The sequence below is a fragment of the Diceros bicornis genome, chromosome 26 (genome assembly GCF_020826845.1).
Source record: "Diceros bicornis minor isolate mBicDic1 chromosome 26, mDicBic1.mat.cur, whole genome shotgun sequence".
In the NCBI taxonomy this organism is placed as follows: Eukaryota; Metazoa; Chordata; class Mammalia; order Perissodactyla; family Rhinocerotidae; genus Diceros; species Diceros bicornis.
The window spans coordinates 46,939,191-46,967,080 of record NC_080765.1 but is presented as its reverse complement, the minus strand read 5'-3'; the positions used below and the strand labels follow the sequence as shown (position 1 = coordinate 46,967,080).

General features: G+C 60.0%; 3 protein-coding genes across 3 annotated transcripts; 1 reads left to right on the top strand and 2 right to left on the bottom strand.

Annotated features, from left to right (window-relative positions):
- Positions 1-4,470: 4,470 nt before the first annotated feature.
- Positions 4,471-5,528, bottom strand: LOC131422823 (ubiquinol-cytochrome-c reductase complex assembly factor 4). Its single transcript, XM_058570401.1, has 2 exons — positions 5,443-5,528; positions 4,471-5,367 (listed from the first exon to the last, which is right to left on the bottom strand). The coding sequence occupies exons 1-2, from the start codon at positions 5,472-5,474 to the stop codon at positions 4,995-4,997; spliced, it is 405 nt and encodes a 134-aa protein (XP_058426384.1). The 5' UTR covers positions 5,475-5,528; the 3' UTR covers positions 4,471-4,994.
- A 6,514-nt stretch (positions 5,529-12,042) lies between these two features.
- PERCC1 (proline and glutamate rich with coiled coil 1) lies at positions 12,043-15,571 on the top strand. Its single transcript, XM_058570400.1, has 2 exons — positions 12,043-12,409; positions 14,672-15,571. The coding sequence occupies exons 1-2, from the start codon at positions 12,407-12,409 to the stop codon at positions 15,539-15,541; spliced, it is 873 nt and encodes a 290-aa protein (XP_058426383.1). The 5' UTR covers positions 12,043-12,406; the 3' UTR covers positions 15,542-15,571.
- CCDC154 (coiled-coil domain containing 154) lies at positions 15,417-24,964 on the bottom strand (the record flags this gene model as incomplete). Its single annotated transcript, XM_058568899.1, has 16 exons — positions 15,417-16,522; positions 16,642-16,829; positions 17,141-17,227; positions 17,646-17,763; positions 18,170-18,246; positions 18,328-18,447; positions 19,623-19,760; positions 19,845-19,971; positions 20,302-20,426; positions 20,501-20,629; positions 20,711-20,812; positions 23,190-23,313; positions 23,775-23,870; positions 24,196-24,236; positions 24,457-24,646; positions 24,738-24,964. Coding segments are annotated over 16 exons (2,016 nt in total), but the record flags the coding sequence as incomplete, so codon positions are not given.
- Between the last annotated feature and the right edge of the window lie 2,926 nt (positions 24,965-27,890).

Sequence of the window (27,890 nt, the reverse complement as noted above, 5' to 3'; positions counted from 1 at the left end):
CCGAGCCCACCCGCGCCCCCCGCCCGGCCGGCCACGCCCACCTGCCACGCCCTGGCTACGCCCCCAGCGGGCGCCTAGCGGGGACCGGAGGCCCGGCGCGCACTGGCGGCCAGCACCCGGCGGAGAGCCGTAGGGACCCCAGATCCCACCGCGCGACGGACCGCAGCGCCGCGGCCCCGCCAGGGACACACCCCGCGCACGCCGCCGCTGCCGTTCCTACATATCCCGTGTACAGCATCGCCCCACTCCCGCTGGCTCCCCGTGGTCCACACCCCATGCTGCGCGCACAGGGCCCCCGGCCCCTCGTCCCGGCAGTCTCCCCACTCCCACTGTCGCCTTCACCCCACCACTCCTGGCCCGCGCACTCTGCGCGCCCTGACAGCGCCCTGTGCGACCCTGAGCTGGGCCCCCGGAGGAGTCGGAGCCGACAGGTCCCCCGGGTCGAGACAGCTTGCACAGGCTGCTCGCGCTCGCACTTCACTCATTCACCGGCTCTGACCCCCCGGGCTGGGTGCTGAGGCCGCAAAGAAGGGATCCAATTGCTCAAGGTTGGGTGTGGGAGAGATGGGGGGAAATGGGGCGCCACTCCTCATGGGTCCGTAGTTTCTTTTAGGGAGTGCGAACATGTCCTAAAATTAGATGTGGTGATGGTTGCCCCCTGTGAATATACGAGACATTTTTATTTTTATTATATTTTAATTTTTATTTATTTATTTTTCCCCCCAAAGCTCCAGTAGATAGTTGTATGTCACAGCTGCACATCCTTCTAGTTGCTGTATGTGGAACGTGGCCTCAGCATGGCCAGAGAAGCAGTGCGTCAGTGCGCACGGGGGATCCGGACCCGGCCGCCCCGGCCGCCAGTAGCGGAGCGTGTGCACTTAACCGCTAAGCCACGGGGCGGGCCCATACCAGACATTTTTAAATTAAACACTTTAAGTAGGTGAATTGAATAATACGTGAACTATATATCAATAAAGTTGATTTTTAAAAATGAGTCTAAGGCTCCCAGTCAAGGGGGAGACACTCGCCCCCAACACACACCCATCAACTGAGCAGGGGTGCACAGACAGAGAACTCAGGGAAGCAGGCAGTAGCCGCTGGGGCCCCAGGAAGCCCCCACAGACAGGGTCACAGCTCAGCGGGCTCGGGGGAGGAGACAGGGTGTGCATTTTAGGAGGGAGAACCCGGGACCATAGTACATTATTTTGTAAATTGTGGCATAAGACATTTTTTTAAGCGGTAAACCTGGCTAGTAATTAAAAAAAAAAAAATGCAAATGAAAACAACGAAGAGCCCATGGAGTGGGCAGACTTTTTTTTTTATTCTGAACCGAAACACGCAATGCCCGTGACCTTCAGCAAGACAAGCTTCTTCAATCCTCTTCTTTCTGCTGAGGAAGATTGGCCCTGGGCTAACGTCCGTGCCTATGTTCCTCCACTTTATGTGGGATGCTGCCACATCATGCCTCTACAAGCGCTGTGCCAGTGTACGCCCGGGATGGAATCCGAGAACCCCGTGCCACCCAAGCAGAGCGGGCAACTTAACCGCTAGGCCACCCAGCTGGCCCAAGACAAGCTCTTGAAGAAGTGTGGCTGGTAGGGCAAATAGGGACTTGCCTTTTATGGAAAATAATTTGTTCCATTTCTAGGGACTCCAACCTAAAAAAGAATCAGATTCAGACAAAGATTTATGTACAAAGATAATTATCAGAGTTATTTAGCAAAAACTTGAGAGCACCTAGCAGCCTCGCAGTGGGGAAATAGTTCAAATCTGAGTATGATGCCATGATTTAATGACAAGGTTTCCTGAGAACTGTTAGTGACATGAAAGATGCTATTTAAGTGAACAACAAAGCAAGATCTCACAGTTCATATATTTGTTCCCAAGTATGTTATTTTTTGAAATACAAGTAATACAGTAAAATAACAAAAGCGATCACTTGCTGGTGGGATGAATGATGATCTTCTTCATATGTTCACTTTTCTAAGTGAATTATTACCTCGGCAAATATTACATTTAAACCTGGAAGTTAGGGCCGGCCCCGTGGCTTAGCGGTTAAGTGCGCGCGCTCCGCTACTGGCAGCCCGGGGTTCAGATCCCAGGCGTGCACTGACGCACGGCTTCTCCGGCCATGCTGAGGCCGCGTCCCACATACAGCAACTAGAAGGATGTGCAGCTATGACGCACAACTATCTACTGGGGCTTTGGGGGAAAAATAAATAAATTAAAAAAATTAAAATAAAATAAACTTGGAAATTAAAATGGCACGAAATCAACATGATATTTTCAAAGAAAATCAAGCAGGAGAAGGAAGCAGGGGAGGACAGGGCCCATGAATTCCTCTGAGGAGGAATAAACAGATCTTGAAGACTGCCAGCATGCGAGGAATGAGGAAGAAGTCTGGGATATTCCAAGGTCCCTACCTCAGAGGGATACAGAACAAAGAAACAGATTTGAGGAGAGATGAACTCCGTTTTGGACCTAAGGGGTTTGAGGGACCTGTGAAGTCCAATAGAGATGTATAGAGAGCTGCCCCGAGCTCAGAAAAGGAAGGTGAGGCTCAAGATGAAGAAATCTGGAGCTGGCCCTGATGGCCTAGCAGTTAAAGTGTGGCACTGTCACCGGCTCGGTGGCCCAGGGTTCGTTTCCCAGTCACGGAACCACACCACTCATCTGTCAGTTGGCATGCTGTGGCCATGGCTTACGTAGAAAAACTAGAAGGCCTTACAACTAGGATATACAACCATGTAGTGAAGCTTTAGGGAGAAAAAAAAAAAAATCTGGGGATCTTTGCTGTAGAGGTGGGAGTAGACACCTTATGTTCCTCCTCACCCAAGAGGCATCTTCCTTGAAGAGATCAAAGAGAACTGTAACAGGCTGTAAAGATTTAGTGTCATTTTCATGCCTTTGAAGAATATTTTCTTAAAAGGCTGCGGTAGTACCCAGACACACAGAATAACACCAGGGTTCTCACTGTGAATTTAGAAGTGTTTTAGTTTGGGGGGGGGGGGGGGAGGAGGGACGCACAGCACTGCCAGAACCTTCCAAGACTGCTCAGCTGCTTAGAAGATATGAGACCATTTACCCTCCTCTTCCTTGAATTTTTTGTTAACAATTTTCTCCTCCTTCTGCCCAAAAATTTCTCATCTCACGAATCAGTGCAACTGCTTCTGGTCTAGCATGCTTACACTGGCCCTGTCCCTCTCAAATCCTTCTTGGGGGCTTATCTGGGGAAGTCAATGTGCTAAGCACCCTGGGAAAAATAAAAGCTACAGCCCAGTGGGGGAAATAAGACAAGCATAGTACAAAAACAGTTGCATAATAAAAGGATTTAAATAACAGCTCACCTATCCACTTGCCCTGTTGCCACGCCCTGAAAACCCCAGGTGTGGGGAGGGTCTGCCCACATTGTCACCTGCTGGCCTTGGGTCATCCTTTTGCTCATGACAAAGCCCATCCACATCTGGGGCATGAAGTCATGCACTAGAAAAGCCCTGACAGCCACCCTGGAGGCACTCAGGATCGGTGCATGTGGTATGAAGCGTCATCAAAAATACTACTACCTCTCTTGTGTTTTTGAAAAACTGCAGATATACAAAGGAGAACAATCTGGAAAGGTAACAGTGTTCACAGTGATCGCCTCTAGGTGTGGGATTATTGATGTTTCTTATTCTCTTCCTTTTGCTTATTACAGTGTGTAACTTTCCACATAAATCATATTGCTTTTGTCATGCGAGTTACTTTTAATTAGAACAAAAACTCTTCTCATTAGTTTTTTTTTTCCTGCAGGAGCTAGAGAGAGCAAAGTAAGGGTTCGGGTTTGAGTGACTGTTGCTCCAACAAAATAGTCTGCAACGAAACAGGTTACAGCCAAGCGAGGCCTGAGAAGACGCTCAGTTCTCTGCTCCTGCTGGGACTGGCAATGCAGCCTGAGCTATGATTAGGTCCATCTTTCCAAACCTTGGTGTCTCCATCTTTAAAAATGAACATCCTTGTATTGGCCCCACCTCCCTGAGAGCATAATTTACCAAGGTGTGCCTGACATTTAGAGCACTTCAGCAGAGAGGCCTCGGGAGAAGCTTATTTCCTGGCATACAGCCATTGGTCTTCAAACACCAGAGTGAGAGAAACTGCCAGTTAACATTGGCACCACAGACCTGCCAAGATCTTAAGTAAATAAAATCTTCCCTTTGTGCATCTTGTATTTAGTTTGGAATTAAGCAGATTTCTTATTAAGTAGTACTTAAAAAACCTATCAGTTAGATATTCAAAATATTGCCTATAATTTGTCAAAGAAACACTCTTCCACTCAGAAAGTTGTTGCCTTGCTAAAAATAAAAATTTGCAGAGAGCTGAGGAAGGTCACCATTTTTGGTATCGTTTGATAATGTAGTCCACAATTTACATTTAGGTTTCCTTCCTCAGTTCCCATTCTGGGAAAACAAGAAAAACAAAGACATTGAAAAAGCATTAGAAGGCTCCCTTTTTTTTAATGAGATGCAAAAAAACAGGGGATTGGCTTAATTCTACCTGAGCAAATTAAAATTTGTCAATTTGTTAATTTGTAAAACTAACATCAATTATACACACCACAATATCTTATAAAATAAAAAGTTTAACTCTTCTGCCAATTACTCTGTCTCAGAAACCAAATGACCTGCAAACTGGATTACAAGTGTCACTAGAACTGTTTTGAAACATGATAATACTGTACAAAGACGCCACAAATCCAAAAGCACACGCGGCAGCCAAAACCTTTCCTATGGATCTGGAAAGTCTCTTGGACGTATTCGTTGGCCTTCAAGCATCAGGCAAAGAGCTGGTTCCGACCCGCTGACACTCTGCTCCCCATTCACCGGGTCAGCGTGGCCAGGTGAGCCATCCAGTTCTCCAGTCTGGGGAAGCACATAATCGGGACACAAACGGGCAAACGCGGCGTCAAGGCCTGAGAGCGGCTTGCCTACTCCCTCGCTGCCAGCCCCGCGGGCAGCCCGTTAAGTTCTCGACCCATGGGCAGCCGCGGCTCCAGGCTCCTCAGCATGGTCGCCGGGCTCTGGTACCTCTTCTTCCAACACCCGTCTCAACCACCGGTCCGCGCTGGTCTCCTGCCTAAGGAAGCACCAGACGACCAGAACCATGAAGGACACGCTGAAGGGCAGCACCATCCACCAGGGCCGCTGCTGTTTCCATCCCAGGGAATGCTCCACCGTCCAGCGGGACGGGTTGGCTCTGCTGGAACAAAACTGAATGGGGCGGTCAGGGTCGTCCTCTTCCTCGCCCCCAGCCGCGGGCGCCCGAGCCCGGCCCCCGGGCGGCGGATGCAGGCTTCGGGAAGCCCAGCGCGCGAGCTTCAGCGCCCGGACGGCCCTGGAAGAGAGGGAGAGTAAGCGCGCCCGCCCTCCGCGTCCGCCCTCCGTCCCGCCGAGCACACGGGCAGCTCACCCGGCCGCCGGCGACCACAGGACACAGGTCATCCCGCCCCCGGCTCCGCACTCGGAGCCGCGGCGCAGCGCGCGCGTCACTTCCGTCGCGCGAAACCGGAAACCGGACGCGGTCCCAGGCCTCCGCTCACGACTACAGAACGTGGGCCCATCGCGCAACAGAAATGACGCGCATTCTCCGGCGGCCTCTTCCGTCGCAGGTCCGACCCCGGCGGCCCGCAAGCGCATGCCGGGAAGTGTAGTTCTCCGCGGGCCCCGAGTAGAACTAGCCGCCGGTCCCTGGGCTGCGGCGGCGGGATTGAGGCCGGTCGGCGGGGCGGAGCGGGGCGTGGTCCTCAGACGCGCTCGCCTCAGAGCGGGTCTCCTTGGGGGGCCGGGCTCGCCGTCGATCGGCGCCTCGGCCCACGCCCCGCACTCTTCTCGCCGTGCCGGCTCGGCTCCTGGTCGCCTCCTCCCGCGGCCTGCGATACTGCTTGGCTCTCTTCATAGGACTTTTAGCCGCAGTAGTCGTCTTGTCCCCTCGATTAGTGTCCCCACCAAGAGGGGGCCCCGGGAGCACAGAGCCTGCTTGCCAGTCCTGCCCGCCCGGCCGGGGCACCCGGCGTCGGGGACCTGTGCCCACCCGCGTCCTGGGCCTTCCACTGCTCCGCGCTGCGCATGAAGGGCCGCGTCTACACCCGGAGCCGCTCGGCCCGGACTGGCCAAACTGCTAAGCAGGACAGGCTTTTCTGCTTATTGCTCAGCTGCAAGGCCGCGATCCCTCACCCAGCTCAGCAGGGCCTGCCAGCGGCTCTCTCGGAGGCCATCCGGCCCCCCGTACACATCCCTCTCTCGCGGCCGGCGGAATCACGTGTGCACGGCCCAGCCCACCGTCCTCTATGTGGACTGAGGTTGCAGCGTGCTACTGGGGACCTTCCTGTCCCTCCACCTTCAGGTGTCAGGCTGGGAGGTGTCCATCAGGATGTCCCGGGGCTCCCTGCTCTGCCCCGTTTCCCAGTTGGCTCATAGGGAAGCTGGCCCTGGCTCTACTGAGTCGTCCTGTCTGAAGACCACATAGGGGCATCCAGGCATCATCACAGACTCTGGGGATGTGTGTAAGGGATGACCTGGTGACAAAATCAGACCGCGAGGCCACCTTGTGAACTGTAATGTGCTGCCTCCCAAGTTAAGCATCTCTGCTTCTGGAGCGGCCCTCTCCTGTGCCTGCTTCCTGTCAGGAGAAGCACCAGACTTGGGGACCAGTTCTGTGTCCCCCAGGAACTCTCGAGACATGAGGGCAAGGGTGGCCAAGTGGAGGTGTTCTGAGCTCAGCAACATCTGGGAGTCCTCCCCACCCTGGGAAGCCCAGCCCTGGACACCCGGCCATGGCTCAGCTCCCAGCCATGACTGTGTCCAGAGCTACTGTGTCAACAGAGGCACCTGTGTGCCCAGGTCCTCCTCACTGGGCCCTGCCCCACCTGTTCCACCCCAGAACCCCACCCAGAATCACTACCAAACAACTCGCCCACAGAGAACCTCAGGAGCACCCGCTGTGGGCAGGAGGAGGAAGCTCAAAGTGTGGGGAGGATGGGCCAGAATCATCCTGGTGTGCAGCCTGGAGGGCTTCCTAGAGGAGGTGGAGATCAGAATCCTGAGGTTAGGGGCGGAGCTGCTGACTGTGGCTGATGCAGCCACCTGGTCGGGATGCTTTAGGGCACCTGGGTACAGGCTGCCCTGAGACAGAAGAGTAGGGGGCACAGCTGGGAGGTGGGGACAGGTTGGGGTTTCACCCCAGGGTGGGGCAGCCTCCAAGAGACCATTAAGCCCACCTCAGTCTTGATGACTGCCTTGGATTGGTGACATTAATAAGGCTCCTTGGACAGGTGACTTAACCCCTTGATCGTCCACTTCCTCACCTGTAAAATGGGCACTGTGTGCCCTTCGAAGGCTGCTGAGAGGAGTAGCTCTATGCCTGGGAAGCCCTTGGCGGGTCCCTGGGACAGCTGTTATGATTGATAACGGGATGGCACAGAAACGTCTTATCCCAAGGCACTGCCACGGGGTTCCTCGGGGTGCTCCAAAACAAAATGACAGATCCACATGTCCAAACCGCCCTCCTCTGTCCCCAACTCCAGTGTCCACTTGGTCTCTGTTGTAGGTGAAGGCACGATGCAAAGGACATGGGTCCTGTAGAGTCTTAAGACAGCAGCCCCTGACCTCTGGGAGCTGGTCTGGTGCTCACAGCTGGGGCCTCCTGTTGGACATAATTTCAGAGAATATCACCATTGGCCCAGGCCACGCTGTGACCGTGATGGCTCAAGACCAAACAAGAGCTCTCTGTCACACCCAAACATAAGCAGACATGGACACGGTCCAAACCTCAAAAAGACCAAGCACCCCATCCTGGCTGATGGAAGGGGTGACCATCTTTGACCAATCTGGGCTGGAACCTCGCCTAGTCTGCCCTCCTTCTGGATAAAATGCATTAAGCTGCTGCACTGGGCTGAATGGCGTCCCCCCGAATCCACATCCACCCGGAACCTCAGCACATGACCTTTTTTGGAAATAGGGTCTTTGCGGATGTAATTAGTTACAATGAGGTCAGACTGGATAGGGTGGGCCCTAAAGCCAAGGACTGGTGTCCTTACAAGAAGAGGAGAGGACAGACACACAGGGAGAAGGCCATGTGAAGAAGGAGGCAGAGACTGGAGTGACGTGGCCACAAGCCAAGGAACACCCAGGACTGCAGGCCACACTGGGAGCTATGAGAAGGCTCTGGAGCAGAATCTCCCCTGGAGGCTTCAGAGGGCGTGGCCCTGCCAACACCTTGGTTTCAGATTTTTGGCCTCCACACTGTGAGAAAATAATTTTCTGTGGTTTTAAACCACCAAGTTTGTGGTCCTTTGTTAGGACAGCCCCAGGAGACTGGTACAGGTGCCCAGTCAGAGGCCCCCTGCTTCCTGACAGCATCCAACCCAGAGCAGAGCCCCTCCCCCAACGCTGGCTGAACCCCAAGCCCTTCCTGACTCCTCCTGACACACCCACAGCCCGTGGTGTGCCTCACGGCAAGGAGCGTAAATCCCCCTTGTTCAACCACAGGTGTGCTCCCGGTGGCCTTCGGCTGGAGGGCGATGGCCCAAATGCTATGGTTTCTTTGACCCTCCGATCAGTGGAGCCCCAAGTGGGAAAAGCCACAACCAGATGCATCTGGGGGCCCCTGTGTCTCCAGGGCCCTCCCCTCCCTGACCCAGCAAGCCCCGGCCGGGCGCTGGGTGACAGGTGCCCGCACTGCCAGCGCTGCCTGCTCTTGTCCCGGTCCTCCTCCTTCCGCCCCCCAGCCAGGGGCATAAACCAACACCTCGGCCTTCGTTATCTCAAAGCACACAGAGAAGCCTCACACGAGGCCTAATGTCCCACTAATGGGCGGGGAGGTTGCAGCCGTTGTGTGCCCAGTGACGGGAGTAATTTACTGTAGCGCCACTTGAGAGCTAACATATTGGGGCTATTGATTTTCCCCAGGAAGATCAATATAGGGTGCGTGGGGACAGGCAGGTCCACCGCCTTCAGAAGAGCAGAGCCTTTCTCCTGGGACTGAGGCCTGACAACAGAGGTGGGGGCTGGTGGGGGCGGGGTGGGCACAGAGCTGCACAGGGAGCGCAGCGGGAGGCTGGCTGGGAGCAGATGCTGGGACGTATGCTCGGGCCGCAAGCCCGGCAGCCTGAGTGCCCAGCCCCAGCCCCACTCCAGGGGCCCCATGCCACTCAGCCTGGCCCTGGCTGGATACCCAACATCGGGCTGGACACGCGTGGGCAGTGATTTTGGGAAAGTGTGTCTCTCCACTGACCCAGGGTCCTCTCAGGTTGCTGTCCCCCAACCCAGCTTCACCAGTAACAAAAGCTGGAGTTCAGCTTCCACCTGCTGGACTCCTGGATCCATCTTGAACATGGCTCAGACTCAGGAGGAGCAAGGAAAGGGATGATTCACTGACACCTGTACTGAGACCCCAGATCTGCTTCTTAAATCCCTCTCACGCCTGTCCCTCAGACTGTGCCTTGTTGGACACCATCATTGATTGCTGGGACTGGTGCAGTAGCACCTACCCTGGTCTCTGGTCTCAGGCCTCCCTTGTCCCGATGTCCTCCCCACATGCACTGCCCAGGTTCCTCTTCCCAAACACCTATCTGCTCCAGTTTCTCCCCCACTCTAGAATTCTCTGTTCTAGGCTGGGGTTTCTTCCTGGGTTTCTGGTAAGGCAGAGAAAAGCATTGGGATTATGCCAGCAGAGAAGGACAAGGGCCTGGCTGTCTATGGACAGCCTTCCCATGGCTGGCATGAGTGGACATCTCCTTGCTGGGCCATTTGCGGGACCCAAAGCCCCAGCTCCACTGACCAGGGGCCTGAGGCAGAGGCCAGGATGGAAAAGCAGGCCTGTGGGGTCGGAGGGGAAACAAGGGCCCTCGAGAGGGAGTGGGCCCTGGGGGTGATGACCATTGTGTGCCCTCCTCCCCACAAAAGCCCCATCCCCACACTGAGATCTGGTTCCAACAACAGAGGGGAGAACTGAGTGCCGGGGCTGTCCTGGCTCGCTGTGGAGGAGGAAGGTCCAGGAGGTCCTGCAAGCCACTCGGACCCACTTTCCAGCCGATGCTTCCAGCTGTGAGTGTGCTGTTACTGCTGTAATAACTGGGCACAAGTGGCGTGGCTTAAAACAACACTCATGTATTATTGAGCAGTCCTGGAGGTCGGAAGTCCGAAATGGGCTTCCTTGGCCCGAAATCAAGGTGTCTGCAGGGCCGCACTCCGGAGGCTCCAGGGGAGAATCACCTTGCGTTTTCCAGATTCTAGAGGCTGCTCTATTCCTTGGCTCGGGGCCCCTTCCACCCTCAAAGCCAGTGGGCCTCTGTTTCCGTGGTCACATCTTCTGTCACTCTGACCCTCCTGCCTCCCTCTTACAGGGACTCTTGTGATGACAGTGGGCCCACGGGACAATCCAGGGTCATCGCCCACCTCAGGGTCCTCACCTGGATCACCTCTGCAGGGTCCCTTTGCCACATGAGGTGGCATGTCCGCAGTTCCTGGGGATTAGGGTGTGGACGTCTTTGGGGCCACCGTTCAGTCGACTGCAGGGGTGCCAGCTCCACCTGGGTCTTTTCCAGGCTGTCCCCTCTGCTGGAGCATCTCGCTTTCCGCAGCTTGGCCAGGAGAGCTGAGCTCCTACTCCCATCAGTGCCCTGCAGTCGACCTCCTTCGTGCAGCGTCTCCTCTGGTCACATGGCGGGGGGCGGGGGGGGGGGCTGGGACCTCCTGGAGGGCAGGGCTGATCTCATGTTCCTTGGCCCACTCCGACTGCCCAGCCTGGGCCCGGCAGACGAGGGCTGGAGGCTGAGTCCACATGCCTTCCTGGAGCCTCCACCCAGACTCCACATCCCACGGGCCCCCTGTGGCCCCACCTGTGTGGGGCTGAGCAAGGTGGAGGTATACAAGCACACCCCCGGCCTGTCTCCAGCCCCTTCTTGGGCTCTGGCCCTGGCCTTTCCTAAAGACCAGCAGGGGGCGCTGTCGCTACAGCTGAGGCAGCTATGAGTCCCCATCCCCTGGGGTCCAGCGTGGGTCCCCGGGCTGGCAGGGAGGCAGGGGCTGTATCTGGCAGAGAGGGAGCCTGGGGCCCCAGCAGCCTGGGGACCCACCTGGAACCCCGAACCTGGGCGTCCCGAAAGTCTTGGCTGACAGCTGGGCTGCGCTGGGTCAGAGGGAGGCCAGCCATGGCTGGGGCAGGGCCACACCACAGCCAGGACCTGGACGACAGTGTCATTGTGCCTTGGAGTCTCAGGGCAGAACCGTGGCCGTGCCTGAGGTCCATCTCTGGGGGACCGAGGTCCAAATGCGGACTGGACTCACAGGACTGAAGTGCAGCCTGCGGGGAGGCCTGGCATGTCACACACCCACAGAGCCGGCATCCCTCCCCTCTCCGTGCAGCCTTCCCCTGGGGCCTGCAGTGGCCCTGCCCCTCGCCACTCCTCTCCTTGGTCCTGCCCCAGGCAAACAACCCAGTTGTGAGACATCGGCAGTGTGAAGACTTGCTCATGGCAGGTCACCAGTCTGGCCCACTGTGGTTCTCGTTCTTGGGGTGGAACTTTCCATTTCCTGATCACTCTCCCAAAGCTGGGGTCCTGACTTTGGGCCCAAGCACTGAGCGCCTACATTGGGCCCTCTAGATGCCTGAGAAATGACTGGCAGCAATCAGCAGGGCAGATCCGCCCACTGGCTCCCACTTGCAGGAAAGGCCTGGGTCCCTGCCCACATCCCACATTTGATGGGGTGTCACTGGGTAAGAGAGGTACCATCCCTGTCTGAAGGGTGTGGAGCCTGGAGCTGAAGGGTAAAGACCCAGGGAGGGGTGGGGTGCCATCCGTACCCACCTGGCCCAGTGGATGGGTGAGCCCCCATGGTTGGAAGGGAGATCGGGGACCGTGAATGGCTATAGGGGGCAAGGGCTGGGCACACGCCAAGCTGGGAGGGGCTGCTATCCTGTCCTCAGAACCTGGCCCACAGGAGTGTCAGCTTTGGAAGCCGTAGCGGTTGGGACTCTGCAGTCCTCCCAGCGGGCACCTCTGGAGGCCACGTCTGGTGAATGACATGGTGGGGGCCACGGTCACATGTGGAAGGCCCTTATTGGGCTGCATAATGTCCCCCAAAACTTGTGCCCACCTGAACCTCAGAGAGGAAACTTGTGTGGAAATAGGGTCATTGCAGATGTGGTCAAGTGAAGGTGAGGTTGGAGTGGAGGGGGAGGCCCTGAGTCCAATGACGGGTATCCCTGTAGGAAGAGGGAAACGTGGACACAGACACCTGTGGCAGGACAGCCATGTGACTACGGAGGCAGAGGTTGGGGGTAGCGAGGCTACAAGCCAAGGAACACCTGGAGAGCCAATGGATGGATTCCCCCCAGGGCCTCAGCAAGGGACCAACCCCGACGACGCCTCCAGATGGTGAGAGAATCCCTCTCTGCTGTTCTCAGCCCGTTTGTGGCGATTGGTTATGGTGGCCCTACGACACTGATCAGCACTATCTGGCAGGGGCTGGGCCCCTGGGAGGTCTGGGCATTGGCTGGGCCACAGACCCTCCAGGGTCCTGCTGCTGGTGTCGGTTGTAGCCCATCAGGGAGGCGCAGTGAGGACGCCCCCCGGCCAGGTTCCAGGGGGCTGGGGGAATACCCAGCCCCTCAAGGAAGGCATGGGAACCAAAAAAAAGGAAGCAGAGAAGAGAGATGCCCTCTCAGCTTGGCCCCTGGGGACGAGGCCCTGTGAGGGGTTGGGGAGCAGGGTTCAACCGGATTTGCTACAAACACACCTGCAGCTCTGGGACGGTGGGAAAGGCTGGGGCAGGGGCGCCAGGGGCCCCACCTACATAAGCCCCTCCGCTGGGCCCTGGCTGGTGGTCCCTGGCCTCCTTCCCTCCACCTCCCACGTCCTGCGGCTGGCCCGGAGCCCCGCTCACCCCGAGCGCCACAGAAGCAGGATGTCTTCTAGAGAAGGCTACTCCAGAAGTCAAAACAGCATGAAATTTAATTTTCCGCCTATTTGACAAGGCTTGGTCCAGGCCCCAATCAGCGGGGAGATAAGGGTCCTCGGCCGGGGTGTGAGCCAGCTGGGCCCGCGGCAAACACTCCACGGTCCCCGGGCAGGCTGCGCTCCCCCCGCGGGGCCTGGTTGCCGGGCACTAAAGCAAACGGGCTCTGTTTGCCCAGTCTGCGACGACAATGCAGTCACCAAATATTTGCCAGCCCGGCCGGGCCGCGGAACCCGGCTATAAATGCTTGAGCCCAGGTGGAGGTGGCTTGCCCAGCAGGAGCCGCAGGCCTCAGCAGGTAGGAGCTGGGCGGGACAGCAGGCCGGAGGGCGCTGGTGGCGGGGATCTGGCCTCCTCCCCCTCCCTTCTGCCCAGGTGGTCTTTGGGGACCACCTACCCACTGGGGAGGTCGCCAGAAGGGCTGGGCAGGGCCAGGCCATCGATGAAGCGTTGGGGCAAGCACAGGCCGTGGGCAGGAAGACACCTAAGTCTTGGCTCCGCACTAGCGGCCATCCCCACAGCCCAGCGCTGGGGCCATGGGACACCCCAGCAGGGAAGATCCGGAGCCCAGCTGGCCAGCGAGTGACAGGGAGCGGGGAGGCTGGGGCTGCTCCCCTGCCCTCCCAGGTCGGCCTGACTCTGGGTGACACCTGTGCACTCGCCCGGCCCCCCGTCAAGCGAGGGGGAGCTGTTTTCTGACAAGTGGGAAGCCCCTCTTCCTCTCTCAGCACCACCTTCCCTTTCTTCCTCCCTTCTGCCCGGGGCTCTCGCTAGAAGGCCGAAGGGCTCTCCCACCTGCCTCCCCGCTCAGCTGGAGGGGCTGCTGGCACTTGTCCTGTGGGTGGGGTGCACTCTGGCATTCAAAATCAGCCCACCATATCAGTCACCTCTCAAATTCCACCCCCTCCCCAGTCCTGCAAGCCCCAGCCAAGCCCCAGGCCTGCACGCCTTCCCCACCTCCCCTGACCCCACCAAACCCCGGAGTGCCCAGGTTAGGGATGCCCAAGGTGTTGTCTCTTTTACCAACCTCCCCCGACAGGGAGCAAAGGAAAGCCTGGGACATGGCTGCATCTATTAGAATTAGATGGGACAGGAGAAATGACTCTGACTCTGAGCAACCCCCTGGAGGCACCCGAGTGGCTGGTTGAGGTAGCAGGCCCAGCTCCCCAGCTCAGTGTGGGCATCTCAGGGACACAGGACTCTTCCAAGCCCAGGCACACATGTGATGGGCCTAGGGATCCCCTCTTCCGCCCAGCACCTGAGCCAAGGACCGTAGCAACCCTGCACTGGGACAAGGCTCTGGGCTCCAGAGCCCCAAACCTACCAGCACCCCAGACCCTGGGCATGTGTCCTCCCCACCCCCTGCTTCGCTCCCCCGTCTCGACTGTTCCAGTGGCACTGTCCCCTCACCCGCCCTCCCTACGCCCGCTGACCACCCCCCTACAGGACAGGATGCACTGCTCATCTGGCCGGTGACCATCCCGTAGGCTCTCCCCCTCTACTTCTGCCATGCCCATCCGCCCAGGGTGCCCATCGCCCTCACTGCTGTAATCTCACCGCTTCTGAGCTCGGTGCCCTCTCCAAGCACAGGTGGCCAGGCCATAAGCCTGCAGTGACCCATTCCCCCAAGGGGGCTATGGGCTCCGATCGCTAATCTGTCCCCTCTCCACCTACCTCCACAGCCGGCACCTGCTGCCCCAGAGGCCCCAGAAGCTCAGGACGTGGAGGAGATGGCCGCAGGTGTGATCCGGCCACTCTGTGACTTCCTGCTGCCCCTGCCGTCCCATGGGCCCTTCCTGCCCTCAGACCCAGAGCCTCCAGACACTTCTGAGGAGGAGGAGGGAGAGGAAGAGGAGGAGGATGGGGAGGAGGAGCTGGAGGTCGAGGGGCCAGGAGCCCGCAGCCCAGCCCCCCAGAGCTCAGGTTGGGCCTCAGCTGCCCCAGATGTGGCCCCTCTGGATCCGAGTGGCCCCGAGACGCCGCTGCAGCTGCTGCGGTTCTCCGAGCTCATCAGCGGCGACATCCAGAGGTACTTCGGCCCCAAGGACAGGGGACAGGACCCAGACGCCTGTGACATCTACGCCGATGGCTGCCGAGTGGGCAGCTCAGCCCAGGAGCTCTACTGTGCTGACCTGGTGCGCCTGGCCCAGGGTGGGCCCCCAGATGATGGCGAGGCTGCCGAGCCCAGCATTCACTCGCCCGGGGGTTCCGAGGGGCAGGCGCGGGGGCTGGGCCTCGGTGGGGTCAGGGCACAACCGCTGGGGCCCCTGGCAGAGCTCTTTGACTATGGGCTGCGGCAATACCCGGTGCCCAGGGCGTGGGCCAGCCGCCGGCTGCGGCTGGAGCGCAAGTATGGCCACATCACCCCCATGACCCAGAGGAAGCTGCCTCCCTCCTTCTGGAAGGAGCCAGCGCCCAGTCCCCTGGGCCTGCTCCACCCTGGCACGCCCGACTTCAGCGACCTGCTGGCCAGCTGGTCAGCGGAAGCTGGCCCCGAGCCGCCCGGTGGGGGCGCCCAGACCCTGGAGGAGGTGCAGCTGGCAGAGGCCTAGCGAGTGGGCCGGGGTCAGCGGGGGTGAGAAGGAGGCACCAGGGGTCCAGACTCTCCTGCGTGCTGTCCTGGGAGGAGCCCCCAGGGCCCTCTGACCAGGGCGGCCACCAGCAGGACAAACCAGCTCAAGTGGGGACTTCCCGGGCCCAGGAAGAAGGGCTGGGCTCATCCTGGGACCTGGAGCTGCCACAACCAGAGGCCAGCAGGGCAGGGAATGGGCAAGAACTGCTGTCCCAGCCACCCTGGCCCTCGGCCCTTGGAGCTCTCCTCACAGGAGGGAGGACAGGGCAGAAGCTGCAGCCCCTCGGAGGCCATGGGCTCAGGGGGTCAACACATGGTGCCCCCCTCTGGGTGAAGCCCATTCTCCACCCAGACCAGCTGCTCCCCCCACTGCCCGGCCACCTGGCTGGCCCCAGGTGGCTCCTCCTCACGGCCCCGCAGCAGGTGGCTCCCGCGGGTTTTCCTGGAGGAGCAGGAAGAGGGGGTGCTGCCTGAGGAGGTGGGTGAACACACTGTTTGCTCCCTCGATGAGGGCAGGGAGAGCCGCTTCCTCCCCGGGCACCACACAGGTGTGAGGGCACGGCTGCCAGCCATGGACCCTGGGGCTGGGCCACCTGCCTGCTGGGGGGTCCAGCCGGGAGCAGGTGGGGCTCCCAGGCTGCTGTGCTTGTTGGTGGGAAGGCCCAGGAAAGCTGTTGGGCCTGGGGCTCGGCTGGCTTGGGCAGAAGGGGGTTCTGGGAGTCTGGAAATGGACAGGCTTCTGGGAAGGGTCCTCTCGGTCACTCCCGCTGCCTGGGCCCGCCTGAGCCCCCGGGCAGGAACTCCAGGCTCTGACAAGAGCAGGAGCTGGCACGTTTATTTCTGGGAAAGGGGCAAGGACAGGAGGCAGTGGGCAGGCTCCTGGCCAAAGGACTTCTCCGAGATGGCTCTTGGCCTCCGCTGGGCCATCAGGTTCATGAAGACCGCCTTCCACTGCAGCCACCTGCCCAGAGATCCGGCTCATGGCTCCTGGACTCCGCCTCTGCCTGCTGCCCTGGGGGCTCCCCCAACCCTGACCCCGGACCTGGAGGGGTCTCCAGAAGGCGGTGCCCCACTGCCCACCTCACGGCCTGGTACACGCCCCAGCAGTTCACAGGGACCACCTCGCCAGCGGCCACGTCCTTGATGAAGAAGCGCTGCCTCACCAGGGACATGAGGACCCTCCTGCTACCCAGCGTCAGGGCCCACGGGCCCTCCTCACTCCACAGGCGCATCATGCTCTCCCGCAGGGTGGCCATCTCCTCTGTGCGCTGGGACACAGCGGTGCGTGGGGGTGGAAGGGGGACTGACGTGATGCAGGAATGCAGGGGGCGGGGTATTGAGGAGCAAGGGTGAATGGGATTTATCTCCCTCTGAGCAAACCAGGGCCTTATCTGCCCAGAAACACTGCTTGGGCTCAACTCGCAGACAGACGGCTGGGGGTGGGCCAGGCTGGGAGAGGCAAGGGGAGCTGGGAGTCAGGCTCCGCACCAGAGAAAGGCGGCCACCTCCAGGGCCTGGGAGCCCCCTGGAGCCACGGGGGGCGAGCCGGGCGAGGGTCTAGCCTGGGGCCCCCTCTCACCAGCTTGGTTTCTGTATTAAATCTGAGGTTCTGGACGGCCTTGTTGTCCCGGATGCTGTCTTCCAATTTCATTATTTGGTTCTGAAACTAAACGCGGCCCCCAGTCGTGGGCAGGGACTCGGGGTGTCTGCAGGCCTGGGGGCGGCCCCACCCTAGTCACTTGGGGCGGGAGCTGGCCTCTGACATTCGGGTCCTCGCCCCTCAGTAGGATCCAGGGTGCGTCACTCAGCAGTGACTCGGCCAGTGCTGGGGGCCGCTCCTTTCACTGTGATTGCGGATAACCCCCGGCATTTGGGGGCTCCAAACAGGTGCCCCCACTTGGTACTTCTGGAGGCTGCAGAGCTACCCAGCAGAACAGCTGGTTCCGTGAGCCTCAACCCCCACCCCAGCAGGGTGTCCTGGATCTGAGCCTCCCCGGGGGCCCCTCTGCAGGGGGCTGCCCTATCTGAACCAGGCGACCTCCCTCCTCTGCTGGGTGTGATGGGCACCAGGGCCCGAGGGGTACCGTGGTCAGCTTGCCCTGGATCTCGGCGATCTTCCGCCCAGGGTTGCCCTCCCTGAGCAGCTGCACAGACGACAGCAGAGTGGCCACCTCCTGCCGCACAGCCCCGAGCTCGAACTCTCTGTGGGCACAGGAGGCCAGGGCTGCCAGGCTCTGGGGGGCGCCCAGGGGGCAGGGTGGGTGGGGCGAGGAGGCCCTGGACAGAGCACAAAGACGGTCAGCCTTGTCACCCCTCCACTGGGGACTGGGGGTCCCCGGCAGGCGACAGAGGGAAAAGCTCAAGGATCTGTGCAGGCTGCACCAGTGGGCACCAGGCCTGGGCTGGGGAGGGGTTGGGGCTGCCACCGGTGCTGGGGGCTGGGGGAGGAGCACCCTCGAGAAGCCTCATTGATGCAGCAGGGTCATTCTGAGACAGCTGTATCCTCCTGGGGTGGGGACCAGTCCCTCCCCTAATGGTCAGCAGAGTTTGCTCCCCTACCCAGGGACCACGGTCCTGCCAGGCTGCGACAGGGGGCTGGGGCCCTCACCTGGCTTTGGCCTCCGCAGAGATCTTGAGGTCTGAGTCGCTCTTGTGAAGGACACACTTGTCAGAGACGGCCTCTATCTGAAACGGGGAGCCGGGAGCGGTGGCCAGCTAAGGGGGCACAGTGGGGCAGGGGAGGCTGTGCCCCCGGCCCTCACCCACCTGTCGAGGCAGGCGGTCCACTTTCTCCCGCACCTCCCTCAGGTGCGCCTCGGCCTCCGTTAGACACCGGGCCAGTCCCTCCAGCGATTTCCGCTCTGCACCTTCCCACTCATTCTTTGCCTGGGACATGGACACCCAGTGAGTGCCAGAGCCCAGAGAGGGAAGGTGGTCAGACAGACAGATGGGGCCCATTGGAGCCAGTGGGACCCGAGATATTTGCACCCACACGGCAGAGAGCTCCTGGACAGCACGGAGCCCCCACGTCCACCTCTGACTCCAAGCACGTCCACACAGACCTCACACAGCCCCGGGATGGCCTGGCCCGGCACATCTGGGGACGCGGGTCCTCCTGGGCAGGGCCACCAGGCTGAACGGAGCCACACCCCTGAGAAGAAGGCCTTGCTGGGACCCTCCTCACGCCAGCCCTGGCTGCCCCCTGGAGTCGGGAGGGAGTGGGACAGAGGGTAGACAGCCTGCCCGCACCCGCAGGAGAGGGGCTGCAGGGCAGGTCCGGGGTACCCAGCCCACAGCCAAAGGGTGTGCATGTGTGTCTACAGCAGCACTATCCACATCGCCAAAAAGGGCAACGGCCCAGTGGCCATCAGCTGATGAACAGATAACCAGTTGGTCCATCCACAGGGTGGAATTTTATTCAGCCATTAACAGGAATGAAGCACCGACACATGCTACAATGCGAATGGACCTCAAAAACAGGATGCTCAGCGAGAGAACCAGACAGAGACGGCCACACAGTGTGTGAGTCCATTTCTATGAAACGTCCAGAAAACGCAAATCCACAGGGACAGAAAGTGGATCAGTGGGCACCAGGGGCTGGGGGAGGGGGCAGTGACCACTAATGGCACAGGGCTTCCTTTTGGGGTCATGAAAAGTTCTAAAGGTGCTTGTGGTGGTGGTTGCACAATCTGAAAATACAAAAACCCACTAAATTGTATACTTTAAAAGGGTAAATTGTATGGTGTATGAATTAAACCTCAATAAAGCTATTACGAAAAAAGAGAGAAAAGAACCCAAGGAGCAGAGGCTGTGGAGCCCCCCGCGTGGCGGAAGCATCGGCCTCTGAAACTTTCAGCAGTTGACCCCGGGCGGCCCTGCCCCGAGCAGGAGGTCACTGGGGCTCGGGACCAACTGGGCCTTGCAGACAGTTGTGGGGTTGGGGTGGGAGGCTTGGGACCCGCTGGTCAAGCTCCACCCTCAGGGATGGCTGGGGAGCAGAAGGGGCACCAGGACCCCACCTGTCTGGGCGTGCTCTTCCCCACACAGCTCTGCACGCTCACCTCACGTAGCCTCAGGCTCAGCGTCTGCTCCTGCAGGTCCAGCCTCCAGCTCAGGGCCAGGAAGTGGTCGCTCAGGTCCTTCCCCTGCCTGACCAGCTCGGCCAGGGACACCTCCAGGGCCCGGCTCTTCTCTTGGAGCTGCGGGGAGGCCAGGCTGAGTGTGGGTGCCTGCACAGGTGGGGGACCCCGCCAGGAGACCTGACTGGTCCCCGACACCCTCACCAGCTCCAGCGCGCTGTGTGTCTCCTGCTGGGCCAGCTCGCTGGCCAGCTGCATGGCCTCCAGGTTCTCCTGCAGGTAGGAGGCCAGCTCCCTGGCCTGGCTCTCCTCCAAGTGCTCCTTGGCATCCCTGGGGGTTGGTGCCACCAAGAAAGACTGTCCCTCAGCTGAGGCTGGCCTGCCCCTCAGCGCTGGGCCAGGGATGGGAGCCTGGCTGCTGGCCCCAGAACCATTCAGGAGACCCCGGGGAGCGGAGGATGGAGTGTCGTCACAGGGGCCACCAAGACGGGGCTGTGTCCACCACTGCCACAGAGTTCTCTCATGAGGGACAGGCTGGGGGAGGGACCGGGGCCCCAGGGTGCTTTGCCCCAGGGTGCCCCACTGGGCTTGGTGCCAGCTCAGGATGCTGGAGTCGGGGAAGAAGGGCCACTCCCGTCCACCCGGCCTGACGGACACCTACCGGGCCTTCTGCTCAGCCAGCAGGACGCGGTTCAGTGACACCTGGTTCTGCTGCACGAATTTGGTCAGCTGGACCACAGCCTTGTCCAGGCCCCGGCACTGCTCCAGGAGGTGGCACTCTTCCTGCTGCTGTGTGGAGGCGGCCCTGAGACCCTTACCCCTAGACACCCCCAGCCCGCGCCTGGCCTGCAGCCGCCCACCTTGCACTGCCCCCACAGGGCCTGTGCTCGCTCCTCGTCCAGCTCCTGGAGCTTCTGCCACCTGCTCTCCAGCTCCTCCCGCAGGCCACTCTCTGCTTTCAGCCGGGCGCTCTCCGAGGCCTTCATTCTCTGCAGGAAGACCCCGCCCCTGTCTGACGGAGCCAGGCAAGTTGGGGGCACAGCCAGGCCCACCAGCCCCCAGGCTCCCACCTTCTCAAGGGCCAGGAAGCTCTTCTGCAGGAAGCCGCACAGCTTGGCCTCCCTCTTGAGGAAGCGGAGGCTCATCTCCTCGCCAAGCTTGGTCACCTGGGCCTGCAGAGGGAGGTCCACATGGTCACCATGCGGCCTCTGTGCTGGGCGTCCTCCTTGCCACAGCCACCCCTGCCCTCTGTGCCATCGCGAGCTTGGTTGTTTTCTTGTCCAATTGTCTCCATCAGAGGGATCCCTGGTCCTGTGTCCCTTGCTGTCCCTGACCAAGCCGGGCTCACCACACCCTCCTGAGGAAGGAAGGGCAGGGGCCACATGTCTCCCCAGAGGGCCAGGCACAAGGGTTGTGAAGGTCTGAAGGCTGAGCTCACACGGGTCCAGAACACACTTGGGGCTCTCAGTGACCACCAGATGCCACCCAGGGAAGGTGGCACAGCAGCAACCGAATCACACTCCGAGCTGGCAGCCTCAGGCAGGGAGGCCAAGTGCACATGTGAGCACACACTCATGCACATGAACACATTTGTGCACATAGTCATACACAAGCGTGCACACGTTTGCATATGTGCACACATAAATCCAGGCATGCACACAATACCTGCACTCACACTCATGCACATGCGTGCACATACCCTTGCCCTCCCCCTCCTCTCCATCAGCTCCTTTCCTGCTGCACCAAGGGTCTGAGGGTACAGGAGATGGGGAGTCAAGGCCCAGCCAGGCCCTGTCTCCTGGCCTCAGAAACCCACAGGACAGGCAGGCCCCAGCACGAGGCATCTTTTCTGCAGCCACAGAGCCCTTGCAGGGCCAGGAGAGCTGCCCACAGCCCAGAGAGTAAGTGTGCCCTGAGGCCCTGCCCCATGCGGGATGACCTGGAGCAGGGATCAGCAAACTCTTGCTGTAAAGAGCCAGAGAGTAGACATTTTAGGTTTATGGGCCACAGGGTTTCAGTCCCAGCTCCTCAGCTCTGCGGTACCAGCACAAAGGCAGCCATGGACAATGGTAAATGAATGGGCATGGCTGTGCACCGATAAAACTTTATTTACAAAAACAGGCAGCGGTGGGCCGGCCCCGTGGCTTAGCGGTTGGGTGTGCGTGCTCCACTGCTGGCAGCCCTGGTTCGGATCCCGGGCACGCACGGATGCACCGCACCGCTTCTCCGGCCATGCTGAGGCCACGTCCCACATACAGCAACTAGAAGGATGTGCAACTATGACGTACAACTATCTATTGAGGCTTTGGGGAGAGAAAAAAAAAGAGTAGAATAAAATTATCCTTTAAAAAAAAAAAAAAAAGCTGGCGGCGGGCCACAGTATGCTGACCCCAGTCCTACAACGCACTCTGGGAAGAGGCTGCGCCCCATGAGCGTGCCTGGCATGTGGGGAATCCCTGGGCCCAATCCTGTGGAGCTGTTGGCCGGCAGGAGGCAGGCAGCCTCTCAATGGAGCAAAGACACTAACTTCCCAAAGGGCAACGGGAGAGGACGCCACTGAAGCTGGGCAGCCGAGCTATGTGGGAGGCAGCTGGGGAGCACTCGGCCCCCCGTCTCCAGCGTGCAGTGTAGTCCCCGGTCTCTATTTGCAGAGCTGAGAGGCCAGGTCTAGAGACATGCCTGCCCCGTCCCCCACACCTCCTAGGGCCACACGCAGGAGGGGAAACTGCACCAGCCGCGACCGGACCCCCAGGGAGATGCGTCTTCAGGAAGGAAACTTCCACTTCACCCAGAGGGAAGCACTGAGGTTGAAAATGGCCGAGGAGGGGGCTTTGGGGCTATGAGGCTCTACTTCTTGATCTGGGTGCTGGTTACACGGCAGGGAGGTGGGGGGGAGCAGCGACTGAGACGGCACTGGTGCCAATGACGGGACTCGGTGATGAAGGACACGCTCCATCTTGATGCTGCACAAATCAGCAGGCACTGGCCACGTGTGACCACTGAGCATTTAAAATGTGGCTCATGTGACCGAGGAACTGAGTTTTAAATTGTCTAAGATGCTAGCTAATTTCAATATACAGAGCCACCTGTGGCTAACGGCCACTGTATCGGGCAACACAGGACTAGGGTCACCTCCCAGGTCTGGTCACATGGACAGAACCAAAGAGAATGCTGGAGTGAGGGAAGAACCTGCCGACAGGAAGGATAGGGGCTGGCAGGGGCGCTGGAGTCTCTTTTGTTTTTTGTTTTTTTTTTTAAAGATTTTATTTATTTATTTTTCCCCCCAAAGCCCCAGTAGATAGTTGTATGCCATAGCTGCACATCCTTCTAGTTGCTGTACGTGGGACTCGGCCTCAGGATGGACAGAGAAGTGGTGCCTCGGTGCGCGCCCGGGATCCGAACCCGGGCCACCAGCATCGGAGCGCTCTCACTTAACCACCAAGCCACGGGGCCGGCCCTGGAGTCTCTTTTGGATGGACTTTCTCGCCAGCAGCTCAGCTGGCTGCACGGATGCCAGAGCCTGCCCGGCCCAGCCTCCCTCTTGGGTACCTGCATCTTGGCCACCTCATGGTCCACCCTCTGGCTGGCCTCCTCCTGGCTCTTCTGCAGGGCACCGCAGGCCACCTCCCAGTCCTGCTCCTCCTGCTCCAGCTTCCCGGTCAGCTTGGCCAACCTAGAGGCAATGGCCGCAGGTTACAGCAGCCCAGCCTGCCGGAGGGCCTGGCTGGGGAGCCACAGGGAGGCTGGCAGGGCCCCTGGACACCGAGTGTCCTTCTTGGGCTGGGGTCTGCATCTGGGGGCCCAGGCTGACCTCCAGGCCAGCAGAGCAGGAGGTATACAACCCCCACCCCCGGGGCAAATACAGAGAGGGGGTAAGGTGCCAATGTCTGTGTCCCACCCTGACGGTGAGAGCTGGGCCCGGGGTGGCCGTGACTGATGGAGAAGGGCAACAGGTGGGAGCCGTGGGCTGGAGTCTCCTTCCCCCACAGAGGGTCCACAGGGGGTCTGAGGCCCCATCAACCAGCAGCTTGGCACCGAGGGCAGAGGACGCCTGCCCTGCCTTGGTGACTCCCACACGACCACACATGGTGGGTCCAGAGCCAGCCCCCCGGGAGGGAGGCGGGCAGTGCCCACCTCAGGTTGGCCTCCTGCTCGGCGCTCTTCCGCTCAGAGTCCTGGAGCGCCTGCTTCCTCCTGATCTGGGTCAGGGCCTCCCGGACGTCCACCAGCCTGCCACACGAGAGCCGCTTCTGCCCAGGGCCTGCCCAGCACACCCTCCTAGCAGCGAGGAGCAGCCGGAGCAGGCTGGTGGCCTTTGGGGGTCAGGGGCCTGGCCGGGAGGCCCCAGCAGCAAGCCTCCCCCTCTCCCAGGCCTCTTTGGCTGCTGAGCTTAAAAACTCAGACCTTAGTAGGTCCGTGAATGTGTACTGCTTCCCTGAGCAAGACAACTAATGGGGGAAACGAGGCTGATGGCTCAGTGGGGGTGGCACCTGTCACAGCTTTCCCAAAGCCCCTTTCCCTCCCGCTAAGGCCTGTACCACAGATATGGGGGTACCTCTTGTCCAGGGCCTGCATCTGGTTCTGGAGTCTGGGGAGCTGCAAGCAGGAGGGCGTGGGTTGAGCGCAGGCCCTCATGGCATGACCAGCACAGATATGGGGCCCCCCAGCCAGGCACCAAGGAGTCGCTAGACTCCCCGCCAGGGAAGCAGGAGCTGAGCTGGGCTCCGGGTCCAGGCAGCAGCTGCTCCGACACCGGGAACAGGGGAGCCCAGCCTCTGGGCAGGGATGCATTGCCTCCCAGCCGACGGCGGCTCACCTCACAGGCCTCCTTCTCAGGGCCACAAGCTGCCTGCTGTCTCTCCTGCTGCAGCCTCTTCAGCTCTGAGTCCTGCAGCTGCACGCAGGCACGCACCTGGAGCAGCTCCCGCAGCAGACTCAGCGTGGCGCACTCACAGCGGTCCTTGTGCCCCCGGAGGGAAGCCACCTCGGCCTGCAGGTCAGCCACCCTGGTGGGGGTGGGGAGCCAGCCGAGTCAGGCCACACATGCCAGGGGGCTGACAGCGTGGGCCTCCCGCCCCTGCCCTCCACGGGGCTCACCACTGCTCCAGCTGCTTCCAGTGCTTAGGGGTGTCCTGCTCCGGGACGGAGGCAGTGGACGCCAGGCGGCTGGACTCATATCTCCCTGAGATCTCCTCCAGACTCAGGGGCTCGGGGCTGGCCAACCCCTTCTCCAGGAGGAGCCCCAGGTCCTCCAGGGTCACGAAACTTAGCTGGGCAGGGGGCGAGGCCCCCGACGAGGGGCTGCTACCAGCCAGCTCTGCAAGAAATCACTTTGGAGCTCCCCCCTTGGCCTCCTGGGCTGATGAGAGGTGCCAGCTCCCAGGTGGAGCTCAGGATAGCAGGGACCCAGACCCCTGCAGAGAGTGCCCACCGAGCTCACCTCAGCTCATCCTGCTGTCACACAGCCCGGACCAGAGAGGCTCGGCTCTCGTCGCTCCACAGCAGGAAGCTCAGGCTCAGAGAGGTCCAGGCCCCTGCCTAAAGACACACACCACTGACCAGGAGAAACGGACACCCTGCACAGGCCCTTCCCTGGACTGTCCTCCTGGCTCTGGCCCCAGCTGGCACCTGGCTCACCTGATACAGCTTCACTGGCAGCCTCCACCCACGGCTTTGACCACTGCCAAAAGGTCCTGGGCCTAGTGCCCCAGGGCTGCCCAAAGCTGGACACCAGGGCAGCCGGAGGGTGGGGGAGCGTTTAGGGGGTTGGCAGGAAGGAGACGGGCAAGTGAGGGGCTGGAAGGCCCCAGGGCGTTGGGGGCACATGTAGGGTGTGAAGAGGTGAGCTCCTGCCCTCACATCTTACCTTCTTCCAAGACAATGCCAAGGCAGGCAGAGGGGCGGGCGGGAACCTTCCTTTCCTCACCAGAACCTTGTGACTTCACGGCCCAACTGCCAGTGGAACCTGAGCCCTCAACTCTCTCATTCCTGCAAGGCTTCCCCAACTGCCTGTTTCTGGAAGGATCCGAGAGAGCACCCTTCAGCCAGCCAATGGAAGAGTAGAGGAGTGGCTGCTGGCCTGTGGTCAGTGTCAGGAGACCCCTGGCCTGACCTGAGCAAGAGGAATGTCCAGAAGCAATTGCTGGCCCTTTGGTCAGAGAAGCAGAGCAGGGAGGCCGGGAGCCCCAGGACGGACCTATCACAGCCACTCCCACACTCTGAGAAGAGGCCCCACCCCAGAGAGGTTGCCGGCCTCACGTGTGGGCTGCACTGGCGACTTCAACTTTCCTAGCAGCCACAGCAAAAAGTAAAGACACAAGTAAAATGAATTTTAATAGCCCATTTTATTTAACCCAACATATCTAAAATGTCACCATTCCAACACACGATCAATACAAAGACGTTAAAGCGATGCCATACGTGCTTTCTTCACACCAAGTCTGGAGTCTGGCGTGCGGTTTCGCGTCTCGCTTCAGGGCAGCGTGGATACTCGGCCCCACGCCCTCCCCACATCATCACCCCAGACTGACCCATGGAAATCTTCCCTGCGACAAGGCACACAAATCAGTCAACCTTCGTCCAGAGGGCGCCTAAAGCCGCCGCAAGTCCCCACTGCCTGTGGCTGCACCACACACCTCGCGGCCCAGCACTCACGGGAGAGAGAGACGTGCAGAGCTGCATGCAGACCCAGGGGAAGCCTTCCCACCTGTCCTGGGCACCCAAGCTTGGGGACAGGGAGTGACTGGGAAAATGGGAGGAGGGAAAGCAAGCCTTCCCCACCAAGCCCTGCGGCCACCCCAAGAGCAATGCTGCCTGGTGGTTGGTACCTGCAAGGTCTCCCCACTGCACGCTGTGTGGCGGCCCCAGATGCTTCTCCACCTGAGGGTTTCTGGCCTTCTCACCTGCATCCCCCACCAGGGGCATCCACACTGGGGTGCTGCCCACGCACAATACGCATGAAGGAGGGCCCCATCCCGGGCGCCCCTGTCCCCAGGGGCCCCGATAATCCCAGCCTGCTTGACTGCGGCCCATGGTGGGTGGGAACAAAGACACTGGCACCGCCTGTCTGGGTATAATTCCTTTATTCCTCTCATCAGGACCCCCAATTCAGACCCCTGTCCCCGATAGAACGCTCCCACCAGGAAGACTGGCCTTTTGACGTCCCACCCCCTTCCAGTGCCTGCCAGCCCTCCACAAAGACACCTGCGTCGCCTCATCACAGAAGTGGGCTGGAAACACCTTTAGCAAAGGCCCCCTGGGGCCCTGGGGACACAGGACACCAGATCCAGCCCTGTCCTGCCTGGGAAGAGTGCAGCGTCCCTGCTCTGGGCTCACCAGCCCATCCCACAGCTCATGTGCCTTCAAGACTGGAACTAGAGCTACCCCAGAACATTGTCCTGAGCTGGGGTCCTCAGAGGATGGCAGGGGGGCTCATGCTGAGAAGACCCACTTTCCCACCCACTGTCCACACAGGCATGGTGCTAGTTGCCTGTCTGGACTCCAGCTTCCGAGGTCTCAGGTGACAAACGTGTGGCTGGACCTGAAGGTTTCAGCCCCATGAGTGGTTCTCAGCTCTCCTTTGGCTGAGACCCCAGCAGAGAGCCCACTGCACCCAGAGTTGAGGTGCGGCCCAGGGGGCTCATGTGGCGACTCTGGGAGAACAGCCACCTTCCTGACAGAGCCCACTCCAGAGTCTCCTCTCCAGGGCTGTCCTGCTTCCTGGAGCCCTCACCTCCATGCGTCCAGTGGGGCCTTTGCCCAGGCAGGTCCCCAGTACCTAGGCCCATCACCTCAGGGCTGCAGACTGAGCTGAGGGCCGAGAGGGACAAGGCCAGAAGCCTCTGCAGCCCCACATCACCCACGCCCCCCGCTGGGGGTGTGCAGGCGGCATGGTCCTTCCGGGTGAGCCCCCAGGGTGACGGGGAGCACAGCAGCAGTGATGGGGCCTTGCTATGAGTGCCTGCAGCACTCAGACCCACAGGGCCCAGCTTGCTAGCTGTCTCACACACACAGACGCACTGAGAGACACACTCACAAAGATGCACTGAGGCCCGTGCACACAAACACACAGACACGCTCATACACACACACGTGCACACACACCCTCTCTCTAGCTCTCAGCAAACAAGCAGCCTGCAAAGAGCAGCTGCACGAATGTCTGATTCCTGAAAGTTGAGAAACACAAAAGGATGGAGGCTGGAACCTGCTGGGCTGAGGCCAGAGGAGCATGCTCAGAATGTAAACTGAGTG

Bases quoted from the DNA above. Each gene is read 5' to 3' on its own strand.
- LOC131422823 (XM_058570401.1), bottom strand. From the start codon at position 5,474: ATGACCTGTGTCCTGTGGTCGCCGGCGGCCGG. The intron at 5,368-5,442 runs GTGAGCTGCCCG...CCTCTCTTCCAG, and splicing joins CTGTGGTCGCCGGCGGCCGG to GGCCGTCCGGGCGCTGAAGC.